Below are 18,896 nucleotides of genomic sequence, written 5' to 3'. Positions count from 1 at the left end.
TGTCACTAGACTGGGACCTAGAGTCAAGTTGTTATGTTGTAACCTCTGCATTTAGCATGTTTCCCCATAGAAGAGCACATTCTTGAGGTCGAACGTGTCTCTGCTAGCCAGGTTTTATCAGCGTATATTCAGCCCAGTATTCGCACATATGGGGAACTGGAGAGAGAAGTGACGTCCCGGGGACAGTGAGCCAAGACCCCTATCTCCCAGGTGCCATCATGTAAAGTAGGTGCAAAGGAATATGAAGATGGCATGCTGGTACTTCTTTTTTCAATGAATAACAGTCCCATCCTTTTAAGACTGACATACTGTTATTGTTTGATTTCACAGCATCTACCCCACTCCACACAAAAAGGAAAAATGCTCCATATGGCAGATATTTTTAAAACCAAAGTGAATAGAAAAATACTCTGTTTTTAGAATTGCACTGCATGATGAGGGTGCAGTGAAATAGGCACTCTCGTGTGCTGCAGTGGACAGACGTGCAAATTCATACAGTCTGTCTGGAGGCTGTTTGGCGATAAGGCTTTAAAATTCGTGCCCTTTGACCCAGTGATTCTACTTGTCTAAGGGTTTAGCTAAAACAAACAATCAGAAAAATTTTAAACAGATTACTGTAGGAGAATTTCTAGTGCATTGTTTCTTCTTTTTTCTTTCTTTTCAAATGTGAATATAGCTGTTTTAGTGCCAAAAACTTAATGTATTACTGCTCCTACTTGAACATAGTTTTCTTCTTTCTCTCTGATTTAGAGATCAGTTTTAACACATGGATTCTTGGGGAAGGGAGGAGAGGCCTGGGGTTGGAGTGGTGATCAAAGGGGATATAGGCTATTATCTTTAATGTTTTAACTTTTCATGTGCAACAGCCTTTGACTAATGAAAAACAGGAGACAGCTTCAATGCCCAACAATAGGGAATGGTTAAGTAAATCATAATACATACCATGGGATATTGTCAATAATGCCGATTTAGAAAAAAATTAACAGCTTTGGGTGAATGTGCATAATATATATATAATATTTAATGTATATATAATGTATAATATATACACATATACAATGTATATATGTAATGTATAATATATAATGTATATATGATTCATAAAAATGTCATTTGTAATTTCTCACACTTTAAAACAATCATGAATATTTACTTATCTGTTATGAGATTAGAAGGAAATGCACCAAAATACAGGAGTGTCAGAGCTGAGAGACTCTCAATGATTTTTACCTCTTCTTTTTATGCCTTCTCTGTTTCTTTTTTTATGATAAGCATATAATATCTTTTGAACATTTTACTTATTTGAGAGGGATTGAGAAAGAGAGAGAGGGACCTCCCATTTGCTGTTGCATTCCCCAAATGTCTGCAGTGGCTGGGGCTGGGTTGGGCTAGGCTGCACTGAAGCCCGGGAGCTGGGGAACCAATCCAGGTCTCCCATGTGGGTGGCAGGAGCCCAGTTGTTTGAGCCATTGTCTGTTGCCTCAAAGAATCTGCATCAGTAGGAACCTGGAGCTGGGAACCTGATGTGGGACTCGAACCTAGGCACTGTGATATGGGCAGGCATCTTAACTGGTATTTGAACCACTAGGTCAAATGTCTGCTGCTATTCTTATTTATTTTAAAGATTTATTTTTATTTATTTGAAAGACAGTAACAGAGAGAGGGGGAGATACACAAAAGAAAGAGAGTGTTCATCTATTGGTTCACTCCTCAAACGCTACAATGGCCAGATTTGGGCAGGCTGAAGCCAGGAGCCTAGAACTCCATCTGGGTCTTTTATATGGGTGGCAGAGGCCCAGGTACTTGGATCATCCTCTGCTTTCCCATGAGTATTAGCAGGGAGCCGTATTGGAAGTGCAACAGCCAGGACGGAAACCCTTGCTCAGATATGGGATGCCAGCAGCTTAAGCTGTTATGTCAGTTTGAGTGGATGGGATTTAAGTGGGTGGGATAGTGGTGTAACAGCATGAGGCTTGGGCTGCCTCCATCCTGTTCTTATTTTAATGTTTTTAAGTGTTATCACTCTTTTTCATATGTATGTTTTATTTTTGCACAGTAGATCCTCATATTTTCCTTTTAGGTATACATTTTCATTTGCAATATTTAATGCATGTTTTCTATGTCACCATCTATTCATCAGTATGGTTTTAAATGGCTAGAATTCCACTCCATGCATTTATCATCATTTACTCAACTAGTCTCCTATTATGACATTGAGGTTATTTTTAGTTTTTCGCTATTTTTTAAAGATTTATTTTTACTGGACAGTCAGATATACAGAGAGAACGAGAGACAGGGAGGGAGATCTTCCGTCTGACGATTCACTCCTCAAGCGGCCACAATGGCCAGAGCTGCACGTGGTGTCTCCCATGTGGGTGCAGGGTTTCTTACATGTACATGACAGAATTGCATGACATTCAGTGGAACTTGGGAAGGGGCTACTGTGTGATGTTAAAGTCTAGTCTGGGGATGGGAGAGTGGTGTACCAGTCAGGATGCTGCTTGCGCTGCCTGCATCCTGTATCAGAGTGCATGGTCAAGTCTCAGCTCCTCCGTGCTGACCCACCTTCCCACTGATGAGCACCCTGGGAGAGAGGCAGCTGACAATGACTTGAGTTTCATGCCTCTGCGTGACAGATCTGGTTTAAGTTCTGGACTCCTGGTATTGACTTGGTCCAGGCTAAACTGTGTTGGCACTTACAAATTGAATAAGCCGATGAAAGATCTCTGTCTCTCTACCCACAAATTAAAGAAAAAAAGAATTAAGTAAATTTTTAAAGTAAAATATTTTCACGTGGAGAAGACCATGGCCAATCAGCCTTTGTTTATGCTTGTTGCTTTTAGAGAGATGCTGACATTTGGGGGTTGAAATAATGACCAGTATTAACTTGAACTGTCTTGACTGATTTATAGAAGCTACCAATGGCGCAGTGCCCCAGGGCCAGCGACCACCCCCGCGTATCAAGAATTTCCAGATAAACAACCAGATTGTGAAACTGAAATACTGTTATACATGTAAGATCTTCCGGCCTCCCCGGGCTTCCCATTGCAGCATCTGTGACAACTGTGTGGGTGAGTAAAACTAAGGGGATGAGGATTTGGGGGAAAGGCTGAATTGAGCTAGAGGCTACGGGTGGTCAGCAATTCTTGGAAAAAAATCAGTAGCTGTGGGAAGATAAATGGGGGAAACAAGCTAGATTTTACCTAGGAAATTGAGAGAGGAAGCAACGTCTTGAGCAACTCTAAATCAACTTACCTGTATAGGTCAAGTTGTAAGTTAAGTATCCTCTAGGTAATATTTATTTTTAAAAATCACCGCTTGGGTAAATGGGAGATAACAGCTTTGGCCTTGGAGGGTTTCTTCTACTGGGTCTGCTGCTGGGCCCACCTTACCCAGGGGGAACGAAGCTCCTCGTCCACTGGGGGGCAGTATTGAGGAAGGAAGACCTGAGAAGCAGTGTTCCCTAATTGAGGTCCTGTGATATACAGGGCACCATGTTAAGTGCATTTCATTTCTCTTGTGTGAGACTTAGAACATCTCTGTGAGATCATTGTTTATCCCCATTTTACACATGAGGAAAGAGTTCCTGTAATTAGTCTGAGACAAAACTGAAACCAGCCTTATTCTAAAGGTCTGCTTCTATTTTTACTGCTGCAGCAAGAATGATGTGTGTGTGTGTATGTGCATGCACACAAGTGCATAAGATATGGTCTGTGCTTACATCCACATGGGTGGCTTCCTTTAATCACTGCGTCCTGTGTGCTGAACCTTGGGGAAGATCAGATATGGACCATAAATGTTCCTATTGATAGGCATATGTGAAATTGCTGATATTATCACTAGGCAGCTTTCTGAGTTCTATATGCCAGGCAGCATGCTTGAGGGTCCTGCTTTCCTGCTTGCCAGTTCTTCAGGCAAAGTTTACGAAGTGCTATATCTGGCTTTGTATGGCGCAAAGCTCTAGGCAGATAGGATTCAATAAACCAGGAAACAATATTTAGAGAAGGTCTGATGTGAAGGTTTTCATAAATAATTCCCTCTCTTTAAGCATAAAGAAAAAAAACCACTTTTTAAGACAGCACTGACATTCCAGTGGATATATGGATGGTTCATAAAACTGGAAAGAAAGGCAGTTGCCTAGTTAGCATGAGGTAAATATTAAAGCAATACTTTTTTTGGATCTGCAGAATAAACAAAGAAGACCTGATAATGCCTAATCCGACAATGGTGGGATTATAAATTAGGGTAAGCTTTTGGGAAAGCAATCTTATAAAGATTCATCAAAAGTCTTAAAACATGTATATCCTTTCATTCCACTGGCTTAGTTTCTGGGAAATCAGGGTTGTGGTAAAAGATCTAAGAATACAAATGCCTACTGCAGGACTATTGTGATAATGAAAAATTGGAAGGAATCTAATAGTTGACCAATAGACAAGTGGTCAAATAACTTATGGGATATTCATACAACAGACTTATGGAAAAGGCTCATACTAGAAAACTAAGTGACATAAATAGGAGATAGGCTATGTTTACACTGTGATCACAGCTATACCTTAAAAAATGTAAATGCGTGAAAAAAAAAACAGGCAAAAAAACACACCTCCGTGCTGTGGCTCTTTATGAGTTGTGGGATTCTGAGTAATTTTATTTTTTAATTTCAAATTTTCTAAAATGAGTATGTGTTACTTACATTATCAGAAAAAGTGTGATTTAAAATACTGCAAGAAATATGTCTGTATAAACCTACATTTTCCCAGTGTTTTTGCATGACTGATTTGCTTAAAGCTTTAGCTATAATTCGTAGCCCAGACGTTACAGTAATCACCTGGGCATGCCATTTTTCTCTATTCCTTACATCCATTTCCTAGAAAGATATATGAGGAGTCTTCAAGAAGTCTGTAGAAAAACAGAATTAAAAGATGCTTATTTTGTGCAGTGTTTTGAAATCCATGCAGAGAATTTTTTTTTTTTTACTTTTTAAAAAAAGATTTATTTTACTTGATACTTTCAGCAGGAAACAGAGAGAAACAAAGATAGAGTGAGCTTCTTTTTTTTTAATTATTTATTATTTAACTTCATTAATTACATTGTATTATGTGACACAGTTACATAGATACTTGGGTTCTCCCCACCCCTCCCCATACCCTCCCACCATGGTGGATTCCTCCACCTTGTTGCATAACCACAGCTCAAGTTCAGTTGAGATTCCCCCATTGGAGAATTTTCAAAATACACATTTCCATGAAGTTTTTGAAGATGTGTTGTATCATCAAAACCAGAAGATGTACCATTCTTATAGTATACAGTGTGTGGTTATTTAACAATGATGTATTTTATTTCCTTTGTGTAGTCTTTATGATTCCTTAAAACAGTACATATTCAGTGTAAAAAATGTGGAAAGTAAAGAAAGTATAAGTCTATATTTCCTTCCAGACTTTCATTTGCAGAATTAGACCATACATGATAGTTTTTTAAGCCTGTTTTTGTCACTTAACAAGGACCATACATTTTTCTACATCTTTTTATTAAAATAAATTTATAATTTTTGTAAGTTTTGGTGATGTTTGCATAATTAAGGATGCATGCTCATGTGGACCACTGATTAGGGTGGGGAGGGTGGAGCAATGGAGGAAAGTCAGTAAGACAACGGTTTCAATCTCCATTGTTCATGTACCTGGGAAAAATGGGGAGAGGGATGCTGCCAGCAGCCCAGCCACATCACTGCCCTAGGATGGGGGACAGCCACCCGATATCCCAAGGTCCCCAAGAGTGGAGCATATTCTGAGGGCACTGCTAAAGTGGTTTTCCTAGTTCTGAGATGCTGTTGATTTGTTGCTCCAAGGATGAGGAAATCCTCCTGAGGTCCATTGGCTGACAGTCCACCTTAGAGTCAATTCACCCAGATACTTGCTGTCAGAGCTTGGCTGGGAGAGCTGTACAGTTTTGTTCTGCACTCCATGATACTAGATGTCCTCCACAGGCCTAAGTGAACTGGGTGTTATGTCCCCCAAGCTCATCTGGGCATGCAGTCCACTGCATAGGCTTCAAAAACTGAGGAAACTCAGTCCTGACATGCACTCCATGGTCAGACCACAGATCTATTTCCCTCACAGATGGAGTTTTGAGGCCAGTGATGCAGACCCTGTCTGCTGGCATGCCCACGTCTGCACTCCACACATCTTAAAAAAAATAGCAACTGTGTTGGCACACTGGTATAGTTAACACAAATTTGACATTAACCACACCCAGAATGCCTGCCAGCTATTAGCTGCTTTTCTGCCAGCAATTTAACACTTGCCTAGGTAAATCAGTCTAGACAGTTGCCTACAGCTGGGGACATTTTTCTACATCTTAATATTTTTGGATAGGCTATTTTCATGACTATATAATCCATCATATGGTTATATTCTAATTCATTTAAGCAGTCTCCTGTCATTAGATGTTATTCATTATTTTAACGTTATGACCAAAATTATTGGGCTTAAGGATATAAAGAAATTGGAACTCCATACATTTCTGGTGGGAATGTGAAATACTGCAGTTGCTATGGAAAACAGTTTGGCAGTTCCTTAGAAAGTCAAATATAGCATTACCATATGACCTAGAAATTCTACTCCTGGGTATATATTTGTTTTAGTTTACTTGGGCTACCATAACAAAATATTACAGACTGGGTGACTTGAACAATAGAAATATATTTTCTCACAATTCAGGATGCCAGAAGTCCAGAATCAAGGTGTCAGCATGGTTGGTTTCTGGCGAAGCCTTTCTCTATGGCTTTCTGATGGCTGCCTCCTTGCTGTGTCCTCACACAACCTTTTCTCTGTGCATACACTCCCAGTGTCTCATGCACATCTTGTTAAGACAGCAGTCCTATTGCATTAAGGCTCCACCCTTATGACCTCACTTAACCTTAGTTCTTGCCTTTAAAGGTCCTATCCCCAAACACTTGTATAGCCACATCTGAAATTAGGGCTTCAGTATATATGAACAGGGCCGGAGAGGGGTACAAGTCAGTTCATAATAATACTCAACTGAAGACAGGGACTCAAAACTTGCTTATGTAGCAGTGTTCATTACATCCATATTCACAATAGCCAGGAGTGGAAGCGATCTAAATGTCTATTAATGGATGAATGAATTAAACAAAATATGGCATATAAATACAGTGGGCTATTATTCAGTTACACAAAGGAAAGGAGTATGAATGTGTCCTACAACACGCATGAGCCTTAGAAGATGCTACATGAAAGAAGTCAAAACCAAAGAACACATAAAGATATCATATGATTCCACTTACATGAAGCATCTAGAATATAGGATATATGTAGATAGTTAAGATTAGAAGTTGCCAGGCCCTGGGAGAAGGAAGAAATCGAGAGTTACCACTCAAAGGGTATAGAATTTCTGTCTGGGATACTGAAAGGTGTTGGATAGAGACAGTGGTAATAACTGTACAACATTGTGAGCTTAAGTAATACCACTGTATTGTACTGTTAAAATAATTACAGGGGAAAATTATGTATCTCCTACCACAAACAAATGAAATTAAAAAATTATTGAACAAAAAACCCCCCAAAATTATTGAACTTCAGTTTTTGTAAACATTTCCATTTCCTTGTGGGAAATGGCTGAGAATAGATTTATTCTGCCGGGGGTAATGAACATTAATAAGGTTCTTGATACATACTGCCAAATTGCTTTCTGGAAATATTGTCTCAATTTGTATTCCCACAAGCAGTGCATTAGAAGATCCTATTCCCACTAGTGCTGGATGTTGTTATTTATATTCTTATTTTGATAGACAAAAAATAATCTTATTGTTTTATTAGCATTGCACAGAATAATGAGTGAATTTGAAGAAAATTAGACATGTTTATATGGTATTTATTAACTGGTTTTGCCTTTTTCTTTTTATATATAGTTTCTATTTCCAGTTTTATTGAGGTGTAATTGGCAAAAAGTATATGTATTCAAGGAATTCAGTGTGGTAATTTGATGTATGTATACACTGTAATGATTACCATGATTAACATAATCAAATTAGTCAAATACCCACTACCACTCACAATTGCCATTTGGTATGTGTATATATGTACATATTTGTATGTGGTGAGGACACTTAAGATATACTTATCAAATTTCAAGTAACCTTTGACTATTGAGAAAATATTTGTACTTTCTTATTAATTTGTAAGGATTTTTAATATATAGTCACATAGAAATTTATATAGGTTGTCATTATTTTAAAATTTCTTCATAGTATTTTTAATATAAACTGAATATTTTCTCAAAGTTTATGAAATAAAATCTGTTTTTCTTTGTCATTTTTGTAATGTCCTTTCTTTTCCATACAGGGAATAAATGTACATCTGTTCCTTATAGTTGTATTTAATGGCTTGACTGTTTTAATGTTTAACTTTCTAATTCATCTGGACTTTATTTTGATAACTAAATAGTCTAAGGAGAAAAAAAATCCACCCTTAGTTTCTAGCAACTAACCAACTGTCTCAAGATTGTTTGCAATAATACCTCTCTTTCGCCATTGATTTTGAAATGCTGGGTTTACTGAAGAATAAACTCTTACATATTGTAGAGTGTGTTTTGGGTTCTTTCCATTATTGAGCTATGCCAAACCATTAAAATATATTGTAGTTTTTTTTATGGTTTTAATAACTGGAGGTTAAGAAAGACAACACTACTCATTCTTCAGATTTTCTTTGTCCGTTTCCCTCTATTTGGTGCAGAACTTAGTAGGCCCATCTGCTAAGGCTTTTGTTTTGGAAACCAGTATCTTTGCTTTAATTGGCAGAAGGTGACAGATCACCTAACTGCTTGGTGTCCTAGTTTCGTCATCTGTAAAATGGATGGGGAGGGGGAGTGTATTCCCTTTTGCCCAACTTGTGGGGTGTGTGTCGGGATCAGATGAAATGGTTTTGTAAGCCTTTCTAAAAAGTGAAAGATGGAAATGTATATTTTCTCAACTGAAATGGATGCTGACATTAGGGCTCCTTGAGTTATATGTTACATGGATGGCAGGGCAGCCCTTTGTTCTGGAGGCTTTGGCATTGGACTCTGTCTTTCTCCCACAGAACGCTTCGACCATCACTGCCCCTGGGTGGGGAATTGTGTTGGGAAGAGGAACTACCGCTACTTCTACCTCTTCATCCTTTCTCTCTCCCTGCTCACAATTTATGTCTTCGCCTTTAACATCGTCTATGTGGCGCTCAGTGAGTATGAAGGGTAGTGTCTGTTGTTGGAATAGTGCTGAGTTTGGGGAAGACTTGAGGACAGCTTGGGGCATGAGGTGGCTGGGTTTCCTGGTGGGACTTTGAGCACAGTGAGGGCATCATAAGACCCATTAAACAATGAGGCTGTCCTAAGACAGGGCTGCAAACCTCAGCAAACAGTGAAGCATGTTTACTGGGGATGTTGCTCTTCTCACTGGCTCTGTGCTGAGAACTGGGCCTTAATTACTGGTCTGAACACAGAGCGCTGCACATTTTGAAAGTGATCCCAAAGACAAGAGGTATGTTTTACATCCTCACTTCTGCCTTGTAACACCTGAGGCATGCAAAGTGTTAGAATAGGTTTTAGCAGAGAAATGCTTTTTAATAACTCATGGTCTGCTTTGGGAGATAAGAAAATGTGAGGTGTGCTTCAAAAAGTTCAAGGAAAATATGGAATTAAAAGATATGTTTATTTGGGAATGCTTGCATCCCATACCAGAGAGCCGAAATTCAAGTTTCCTCTTCTGATCCAGATTTCTGCTAGTGCATTAGGTCCCTGCCATCTGCATGGGAGACCCAAATTGAGTTCCTGGCTCCTGGCTGCACAGCCCTAGCTATTGCAGGCATTTAGGGAGTGAACCAGTGAATGGATAGTTTATCTCTGTTTCTCTCTGTCTTTCAAATAAGAAATGATCGAATTAAAACCCCTAGATTTGCACCGAAATAAACTGATCTTTTAACTATATTTTCCATGAACTTTTTGAGGCACACACACAGGGAAGGTAGAATGTGGGGTTAAAGTGTGGTTTTAATGAAGACAGCTTCGCAAAGAGAGGAATCTGAGCTGTATCTTAAACTAGGAAGTGGCCCAGATAAGTCAGGAGAAGAATTTTTGTTGGCGAATTCTGCTTTCTTTCATCTGTCAATACCCATCTTATGGGTCTGTAGTTGAGGGCTAGGGAAAAGGGAAGGGATCAAGGCTTGCCTTAGGCCCAGCTCTCTATCCAGTGCCTGATCTTGCACCAGAAATATGGGCTCTTTTGTAATGAGTCTACCAGCTTGGAGGTGAGAATCCTCACCCTTGCCTGTGTGAGAGCTTATTTCTTGCCAGGGAGTAACACGTGATAGAGCAGGAAGGAAGGAAAGCACTGAGCAGGCATGAGGAGGGTGTGTGGTTTTGACTGAAGTCCCTAATTTTTCTCTCCACTCTCAATTTCACAGAATCCTTGAAAATTGGCTTTCTGGAGACGTTGAAAGAAACTCCTGGAACATATCCTCCCCTGGCAGTGTGTTCTGTGAAGCCTTCTTCAACTACTTTCCCGCAGTCTTCCTCCCTGCAGTTCTCCCACCATCTAATGTTTCAGACATCAGAGAGTGCCAAAGTCTCTAAAATAAAAAATGTAGTCTTAGTGGTAACAACTGCAGTGGAAGATAGCCAGGCATTAAAAGGAAGTTTTTTCCTTCAGCTACTTGGAGTCTGTCTCTCTTCCGGGCCCTTCTTATCCCAGGCTCAGCCCTGGCTCCTCTAGTAGACTACTTCGCTTAATAAACCTCTTCTGTCACTTACTGGGAGCTCCATCATCCTGCTACAGCTAAGGCTACATTTCTGAAAAGCAGATTCAGATGAGATGTCTATAAACCATTTTCTCCCACTGAGTTTTCATTTATAAAGTTTATTTTTTATTACATTTTCATTGGCAGTGATGGCCACCATTGTTTAGTTTCAGCCTCCTCCTACACCTCTCCTTCCAAAGGGCAATGAATGATAAGTAAATAGGCAAACACTGGAACACACTAGAGATTTGTTCATAGTGAATAAGCAGAACTCCTTTACCTTTTGTAAGAGACCTATCCAATGAGTTTAGAGTTGATCTGTTGTTTTATATGGCTGCTTGGCTTCTGGAGATAGACAACTACAGAGGTAAAGATGGTGGAACTGTGGTCATGGAGTCCCCTGCTGTAGCTTCTTCTGCATTCCTTAACTTCACCTCACTGTGCTAGAAGTTCTCATTTGCTTCTTCACCCTGTGGTCCGTCGTGGGACTGACTGGATTTCATACTTTCCTCGTGGCTCTGAACCAGACAACCAATGAAGATGTGAGTCAACTTCTTTTCCATTCACAATTTATTTTCCTCTCAAGAGACTGTTTTGTTGTTATCTGCTACAGGGCTAACTCTTTAGCCTGGGAGGCTGAGCAAAGCAGAAATGTGCTATGGGAGAATATTACATGTGTGGAAGAGGAATAGACTTTTGTTTGGAGCTGAATGTCTCAAGGGCACTAGAAACAAGAAGCTGAGGGGCAGCTACGATGCTGGTGGGGATGCCGGCATCCCGTATCTTAGTCCCTGCACTGCCTCTGCTCCTGATTCTAGCTTCCTACTAGTGTATATTCTGGGATGCAGTGGTGCTAACTTGAGTAACTGGCTCCCTGCCACTCCTGCAGGAGGCCTGGATTAGGTTCCTGGCTCCAGGCTTTGGCCTGGCCCAGCGGTGGCCATTGTAAGCATTTGAAAAGTGAACCAGTGATTGGGAGCTCTCTCTTTCTGGAGACTGGTACATGGGTTAACCTGCTGTCTCTGATGCCAGCATTCTGATGGAATGCTGCTTTCCTGTCCTGGTTGTTTGACTTCTGATCCAGCTTCCTGTTAATGTACTTGGGATGACAGTGGGTAGTGGCCCCCATGCTTGAATGCCTGTCACCCTTGTGGAAGACCTCGATACAGTTCTTGGTTCCCAGCCTAGCCTAGCCCCAGCTGAGGCAGCCACTGGGGAGTGAACCAGCAGGTGGAAAATGTGTGTGTGTGTGTGTGTGTGTGTGTGTGTGTGCCCGTGCTCTTGTCTATCATTCCACCTTTCAGATAAAAAAACTAAATCTTAAAAAAAAAAGGAGGGGCCGGTGATGTGGCATATCAGGCTAATCCTCTGACTGCAATGCTGGCATCCCATATGGGTGCCAGTTCAAGTCCTGGCTGCTCCATTGGTGACCCAGCCCTCTGCTAATAGCCTGGGAAGGCAGTGGAGAGTGACCCAAGTACTTAAACCCCTGCACTCATGGGGGAGATCCAGAAGAAACTCATGAATTTGGACTAGCCCAGCCCTGAGCATTTGTAGCGTTTGGGAAGTGAACCGCTGATAGAAGTTCTCTCTCTCTCTCTCTCTCTCTCTCTCTCTCTCTCTCCTTTCTATAGATTTGCCTTTCAAATAAAAAGAAAAAAAGGTTAAAGGAAGGATGAAAAGGTTGAAAATTTATATGGGTATAAGGTCGTTAACAGTAGGTCATTAAAAGCTGAGTGTGTCTCAGATTTGGAGTGACTCAGGACAGTTGCACTAAATAAATTCTTACTTCTAAATTTCCCAATTAATCCACGTTCATTGGAGAAAATCAGGAAACACAGATGAGCAAAGGAAACAGAATAAGTTCCTGCAATTTTACTTCCCAGGCATCAGCTGTATTAATAGTTTAATTTAAATAGTCTTACAAACTTGTATAGGTTCATGTCCAGGTTTGTGTATCTGTATACATTATGTTTTTTAAAATAGAAATACATATCATTCAATCATGTGTTTTTTCCCACTCACTGTATTGTGAACATTGTTATAGTTGTGTATATATTTCCCTTTTATTGTGACTAATGCACACAATATAACAATGCCATCTAAATATATCATTCATTCACATTGTGTAATTATTGCCATCATATATTTCTAGAACTTTATCTTATTTATTTGAGAGATTACATATAAAGGGAGAGAGACAGACTGATATTTTCCATCCGCTAGTTTACTCCAGAAATGACTAGGCACTTCATCCGGATCTCTAATGTGGGTAGAGGGGCCCAAGCGCTTGGGTCATTTTCTGCTGTTTTTTATAGGAGCATTAGCATAAAGAACTGAATTGGAAGTAGAGCATCCGGGACTTAAACCTGTATCCGTATGGCATGTCAATATTGTGAGGAGCTTGGCTCACTGTGCCACAATGCTGGTCCCTAGAATTTTTTAAAAAGATGTATTGATTTACTTGAAATGCAGAGTTACAGAGAGCAAAGAGAGCAGAGAAAGAGAGGTCTTCCATTCACTGGCTCACTCTCCAAATGGCCACAGTGACTGGGGCTGGGCCAAACTGAACCTAGGAGCTTCTTCTGGTTCACTTACATGAGTGCAGGGACTCAAGTAGTTGGACCATCTTCCACTGCTTTCCCAGGTGCATTGGCAGGGAGCTGGATGGGAAGTGGAGCAGCTGGGACTTGAACCAGAGTCCATATGGGATGCCTGTGCTGCAGGCAATTGCACCAGTGCTAGCCCCATTTCTGGAAACTTTTTCATCATCCTATGCTGCACGTCTTTCTTCAAAATAATTTTAATTTGTATTATTTTCTATTGTCTGATAGCAGAGTGACACACAGAAAGAGTGAGCGAGATTTTCCACCTGCTGGTTTACTTTCCAAATGGTCACAATGGCTGATTTGTTGTGAGCCAGGCCAAAGCCAAGGCCAGGAGCTGTATTTTGGCCTTGCACTTAGGTGGCAGGGGCCCAAGCACTTGGGCCATCTTCCACTGCTTTCCCAGGCACATTAGCAGGGATGAATGGGGAGAACAACTAGGACTTGAATCAAAATCACCATTCTAGATACAGAAACATAGGATCACTGATGGTGGCTTAACCAGCTGTACCACAACTCTGGTCCCTTCAAAACAATTTTAATGTGAGCCTTGACTTTTATCTTGCAGATCAAAGGATCATGGACAGGGAAGAATCGTGTCCAGAATCCCTATAGCCATGGCAACATTGTGAAGAACTGCTGTGAAGTGCTGTGTGGCCCATTGCCCCCCAGGTACTCGGGGGACTAAAGGGTCCTGGGGGGCTCTTAGGATGAACAAGTCCACCTTATCTCATTACCTGATCTTACATGTTCTGCTGAATGGGATCTCTTGGTGTCAATTGATCTCCCCAAGGATTATTACTTGATAGCATACCTACAGAGACTCTAGACCATGGACTGGTTGCTTTGAATGCATGCTCTTCCATTCTTATTTCATGTGTTTGTGGAAGAAAAAGTGAATGAAAGGAGGTCTGTGCTCAAATCAGGCTAGATTGCTAAAGGCTTGATTTGTGTTTTCCAATATGCACAGCAGGGCTCAGAGGGCTGTGTGGGTGGAGGAGTGAATGCTATTTTGCTGATAAACTCTCCTGTCTCCTTCAGCGTGCTGGATCGAAGGGGTATTTTGCCACTGGAGGAGAGTGGAAGCCGACCTCCCAGCACTCAAGAGACCAGTAGCAGCCTCTTGCCACAAAGCCCAGTAAGTGTTATTGCAGGCTGAGTTGATGCTAGTCAGGATGTAGGCTAATTTTATTTTATTTATTTTATTTTTTTTTAAAGATTTATTTTAGTTTTATTACAAAGTCAGATATACTGAGAGGAGGAGAAATAGAGAGGAAGTAGAGCTGCCGGGATTAGAACCAGCAGCCATATGGGATCAAGGCGAGGACCTTAGCCACTAGGCCACGCTGCCAAGCCCAGATGTAGGCTAATTTTAAAGCTTAGAAGAGTAGTTCGGCAATTTTTTATCCTGATCCCCTCAGCTTCCCTATCTACTACTGCGTCACTGTTGCCACCATATCATTGTACCTTTAAGTAGATTAAACTTCATTTCTTTTTTTTAAAAAAAGATTTATTTGTTTTTATTGGAAAGGCAGATTTACAGAGAGAACGAAAGATAGAAAGATCTTCCATCTTCTGGTTCACTTCCCAAATGGCTACAATGGCCACAGCTGAACTGATCTGGAGCCAGGAGCCAGAACCTTCTTCTGGGTCGCCCATACAGGGGCAGGGTCCCAAGGCTTTGGACCATCCTTCACTGCTTTCCCAGGCTGTAAGCGTGGAGCTGGATGGAAACTGGAGCAGCTAGGATACGAACTGGTATATGAGATATCAGTGATTAGAGGTGGAGGATTAAACAGTAGAGCCATGTCACTGGGTCCCAAGCTTCACTGATTTCTTTGAGATCTATTTAAGCAGCTACTGTGTGCCAGTTACTCTGCTAGGTGCTGAGAATACACCAGGGAGCAAGGCAAACGATGTCCCTGCTCTCAAGGTGCTTGTCATATAGTGGAGATGAGAGGTGTGGTATCACTCCTCAACATCGTGAAGAGGACCTTGATGAGGGAAGTGTGTTGGAGCAAAGATAGGGCTCAGGGATGGTGTTGGAGTTAGTGACGTGTTTCCCTTGGTAGAAAGAGGCTTTCTGGCTGGGATATACAGATGTTGTGGACACTGTCCCAGCTGTGCCGCTCAGGATATGTTTTATAAAATATATGTTCTTAGTATTTGAGCATTTTTCTAACAGCTTTATTAGTGATGATTCACATATCATATAGTCCCTATTTAACATGGATGATTCACTGATTAGTAATGTATTTTTAGAGTTGTACGATTATCACAACAATCAATTTAAAGCCATTTTAATTAACCCTGTCCCCAGTTACCATTAGCAGTCATTCTTCATATTTCCCCCAGCCCCTCCCTAGGCAACTAATAATCTACTTTCTTTTGTTATTAACCTTGCCTCTTCTGTACCTTTCATATAAATGGTATCATTCAATATGTGGCTTTTGTGGATAACTTTTACTTAGCTTTGTATTCTCAAGGTTCATCAGTGTTGTAGCAGATAGTGGTATTCTATTCCTTTAGATGCAGAATAATATTCCAGTACAGGGGTATGCTACATTTTATTTATCCATTTACCAGCTGGTGGAAATTTGAATTATTCCAGCTTTTGATTTTTATGAGTAACTCTGGGTATTCATGTGTAGGTTTTTCTGTGAACATATTTTCATTTCTCTTGGCTGTGTACTTGGGAGTAAAATTTCTGGATCAGATGATAAATCTACATTTGCAAGGATAATTTCAGAAGGTTCCTGGAAAATGCATAGTATGAAAAAAATTTTTCCACCAGAATCAACTTCTCTTTTGACTCCATTTTTCCATGAATTTTTGCTCATAGAAGTACCCTTGTATTTAACCTTTTGAGGAACTTTTAGACTCTGCCCAAGTGTGCCAACAACAACTACTAACATCCCTACTAACAGTGAAGAATTCCAATTTCTCTGCATCCTTGGTGGCTATTATGTGACATTTTGACTAAAACTGTCTTAGTGAGTTCATTGTGGTTTTGACTTGCATTTTCCTGATGACTAATGATTTTGAGCATCTTTCGGTGTGCTTGTTGGCACTTATATGTTGTCTTTGGAGAAGTGTATGTTTGGAAAATTTTTCCGTTTAAAAAATTGAGTTGTCATTATTGAGTTATAGTTGTTCTTTATATGCACACACTCTTTGCCAGGTATATGATTTGCAAATGTTTTCTCTTACCCTGTGGGTCATCTTTTCAGTTTCTTGATGGTAACCTTTGAAGCACAAAGTTTTAAATTGTGGTGTAATTTAGCTTACTTTTTTTTTTTTTAACTTATGTTGCTTGTGCTTTTGATGTTATATCTAAGAATAACATCAAAACATGTTGCCCAATATAAGGTCATGAAGATTGATATTTCTGTTTACTTGTAAGAATTTTATAGTTTTACTTCTTACATTTAAATCTTTGATTCATTTTGAGTACACTTTTATATGGTGTGAGATAAGGGGTCTATACGTTATTTCTTTTGCCTGTAGATATTTCATTGTTATTGTAGCATTTGTTGAAAAGACTTTTTCCATTCCTTGTCGAAAATAAATTGATCATAAATGTGAGAGTTGGTTTCTAGACTCTTTAACTGTTAATCACTATTATTATTATATTATCCATAAATTAATATAGTTAAAATTAGTGCAATTACCACACTCTTTTGGTTATGTTAGTGTTGTAGTAAGGTTTAAAATTGAGTAATGTGAATCTTCCAAGTTTATTTTCTTTCATGATTGCTTTGGATATTCTGGATGCCTTGAATTTCCATGTGAATTGTAGGACCAGCTTGTTAGTTTCTGCAAAGAAGCAAGTTGGGATTTTGATGAGAATTGCATCGGATCAATATTGCATATAGATAAATATTGCTATTCTAGAAAATTCTGAGCCGATGACATGACATACATTTTCATTTGTTTAAGCTAAGTTTCAAACTTCTGTTGCCTTAAACATAAAAATTTTATTCTTTTTGTAATTGTTGTAAATGAAGGATTTTTTTTTCCTAGATTTTTTTTCAGATTGTTCATTGGGAGTGTGCAGAAATACTTGGTTTTTGTGTATTGATCTTGTATCCCGAAACCTTATGAAACTTAGTCTAATAAATTTTTAGTAGACTTCAACTTTATTTAAATGGAAATCTATTCTTAAGCAAATGTTTTTTGTAAGGCAGATCATTGCTCTCTATCTAGCTTTTCCTGAATTTTGATTTTTAATTTTGTTATCATTTGAGAAAGAAAGAGAGAGAGAATGCAATCCAGGACTCCCTTATGAATGGCAGAGACCCAGTTATTTGAGCTAAGGGTGCTCCCTCTCAGGATGTACGTTCACAGCATACTGGGATTAGAATATCTGAGACACTTAAACTCAGGTACTCTGATAATAGGATGCGGGCATCCCAACCACTGGCGCAACGGCTAGGTCAAATGCCTGCCCCTAATTTTTAAAGTCCAGCAAACGAATGTTTATGTAATTATCATAATCACTTTGAGTATCACTTTTTAAAAAGAGTCTGTCTCAAATCTAACAATCTAGGGTAGTGATTATCAGCTGAGAGAGTCTTTTCAAACCTTACCTATGACCATCAAAATTTGATGCCCTATGTTCTTTGGTTTAGAATCACAAACGAGCTGTGTATTAGGGCAGAGGCAGGTTTAATAACCTTTGGGCCAAGCTATGTTAGACAAGTACTTTATGGTATTCTGTTGGGAGGAGCACCTGACCTCTGTACTTATTTATGGTTTCTTCTTTCTTCCACCTTCTCCTTGTATTTATTGTTATTTTAATTATGATTAATAATGGGCAATTGGTGCAGGAAGACAGCTTCTGTCACATCCTGCTGAGAAGAAGATAGCCTGGCCTTTGGTTCTGAGTTCGGGGTTTGTGGTTGCATAACTGTAGTATCAGCATGGTTGAGGGGTTCAGGGGAAGAGTGTGTGTGGATTATTTGCATTTGGACTTGGAAGGAGAACTTTGTGTTAAATAAGATCTCTTTTTCTCTAAGGCACCAACAGAACATCTGAATCCAAATGAGATGCCCGAGGACTCTAGCACTCCGGAAGAGATGCCACCTCCAGAACCCCCCGAGCCACCACAGGAGGCGACTGGAACTGAGAAGTAGCCTCTCCATGGAAGAGACTTTTGTTTGTGTTCATTAGGGCTAGGAGCGATTTCAGGGGAGAAGATAAACTTGAGACAGAGAGCAATCAAGCTGTTCATTTTCGTCCTTTTCTTTAGTCCTTCGTCAACCAATGGCACAGTAGCATTTTCTTGCTGCAAGGCCTTTTTTTATTTTCTGTGCTCAAGGCAGTTAGCAAAAGATGTCATCATCACTTGTAACTGGACAAATGGATCTCTTGCACTGGGACACCTGTTTTCCATGTTCTCCATTAGGTCTTCCTGAATTCCTCCCTCTCTGCCCTCCAGATCGCAGCCCTCCAGATTGGGGGCCATTGATCTCAACTTGGGGCTTAAGAGTTTTTTCAGACTAGG

The 18,896-nt window shown here is 40.0% G+C and overlaps 1 protein-coding gene across 1 annotated transcript in view; it reads left to right on the top strand.

Annotated features, from left to right (window-relative positions):
• The window catches only part of ZDHHC9 (zinc finger DHHC-type palmitoyltransferase 9), a 36,001-nt gene extending 17,387 nt beyond the window's left edge, over positions 1-18,614 (top strand). Inside the window, exons 4-10 of the mRNA XM_058658242.1 lie at positions 2,913-3,071; positions 9,093-9,230; positions 10,452-10,490; positions 11,214-11,326; positions 13,959-14,062; positions 14,432-14,528; positions 18,409-18,614. Of these exons, the coding sequence (XP_058514225.1) occupies positions 2,913-3,071; positions 9,093-9,230; positions 10,452-10,490; positions 11,214-11,326; positions 13,959-14,062; positions 14,432-14,528; positions 18,409-18,525 (767 nt within the window). The 3' untranslated portion in view covers positions 18,526-18,614. The remainder of the gene's footprint in view (positions 1-2,912; positions 3,072-9,092; positions 9,231-10,451; positions 10,491-11,213; positions 11,327-13,958; positions 14,063-14,431; positions 14,529-18,408) is intronic.
• Positions 18,615-18,896: the final 282 nt, after the last annotated feature.

Source organism: Ochotona princeps, chromosome X (genome assembly GCF_030435755.1).
Source record: "Ochotona princeps isolate mOchPri1 chromosome X, mOchPri1.hap1, whole genome shotgun sequence".
Lineage (NCBI taxonomy): Eukaryota > Metazoa > Chordata > Mammalia > Lagomorpha > Ochotonidae > Ochotona > Ochotona princeps.
The sequence above is the reverse complement of the archived record's forward strand: the minus strand, read 5'-3'. Positions and strand labels throughout refer to the sequence as shown.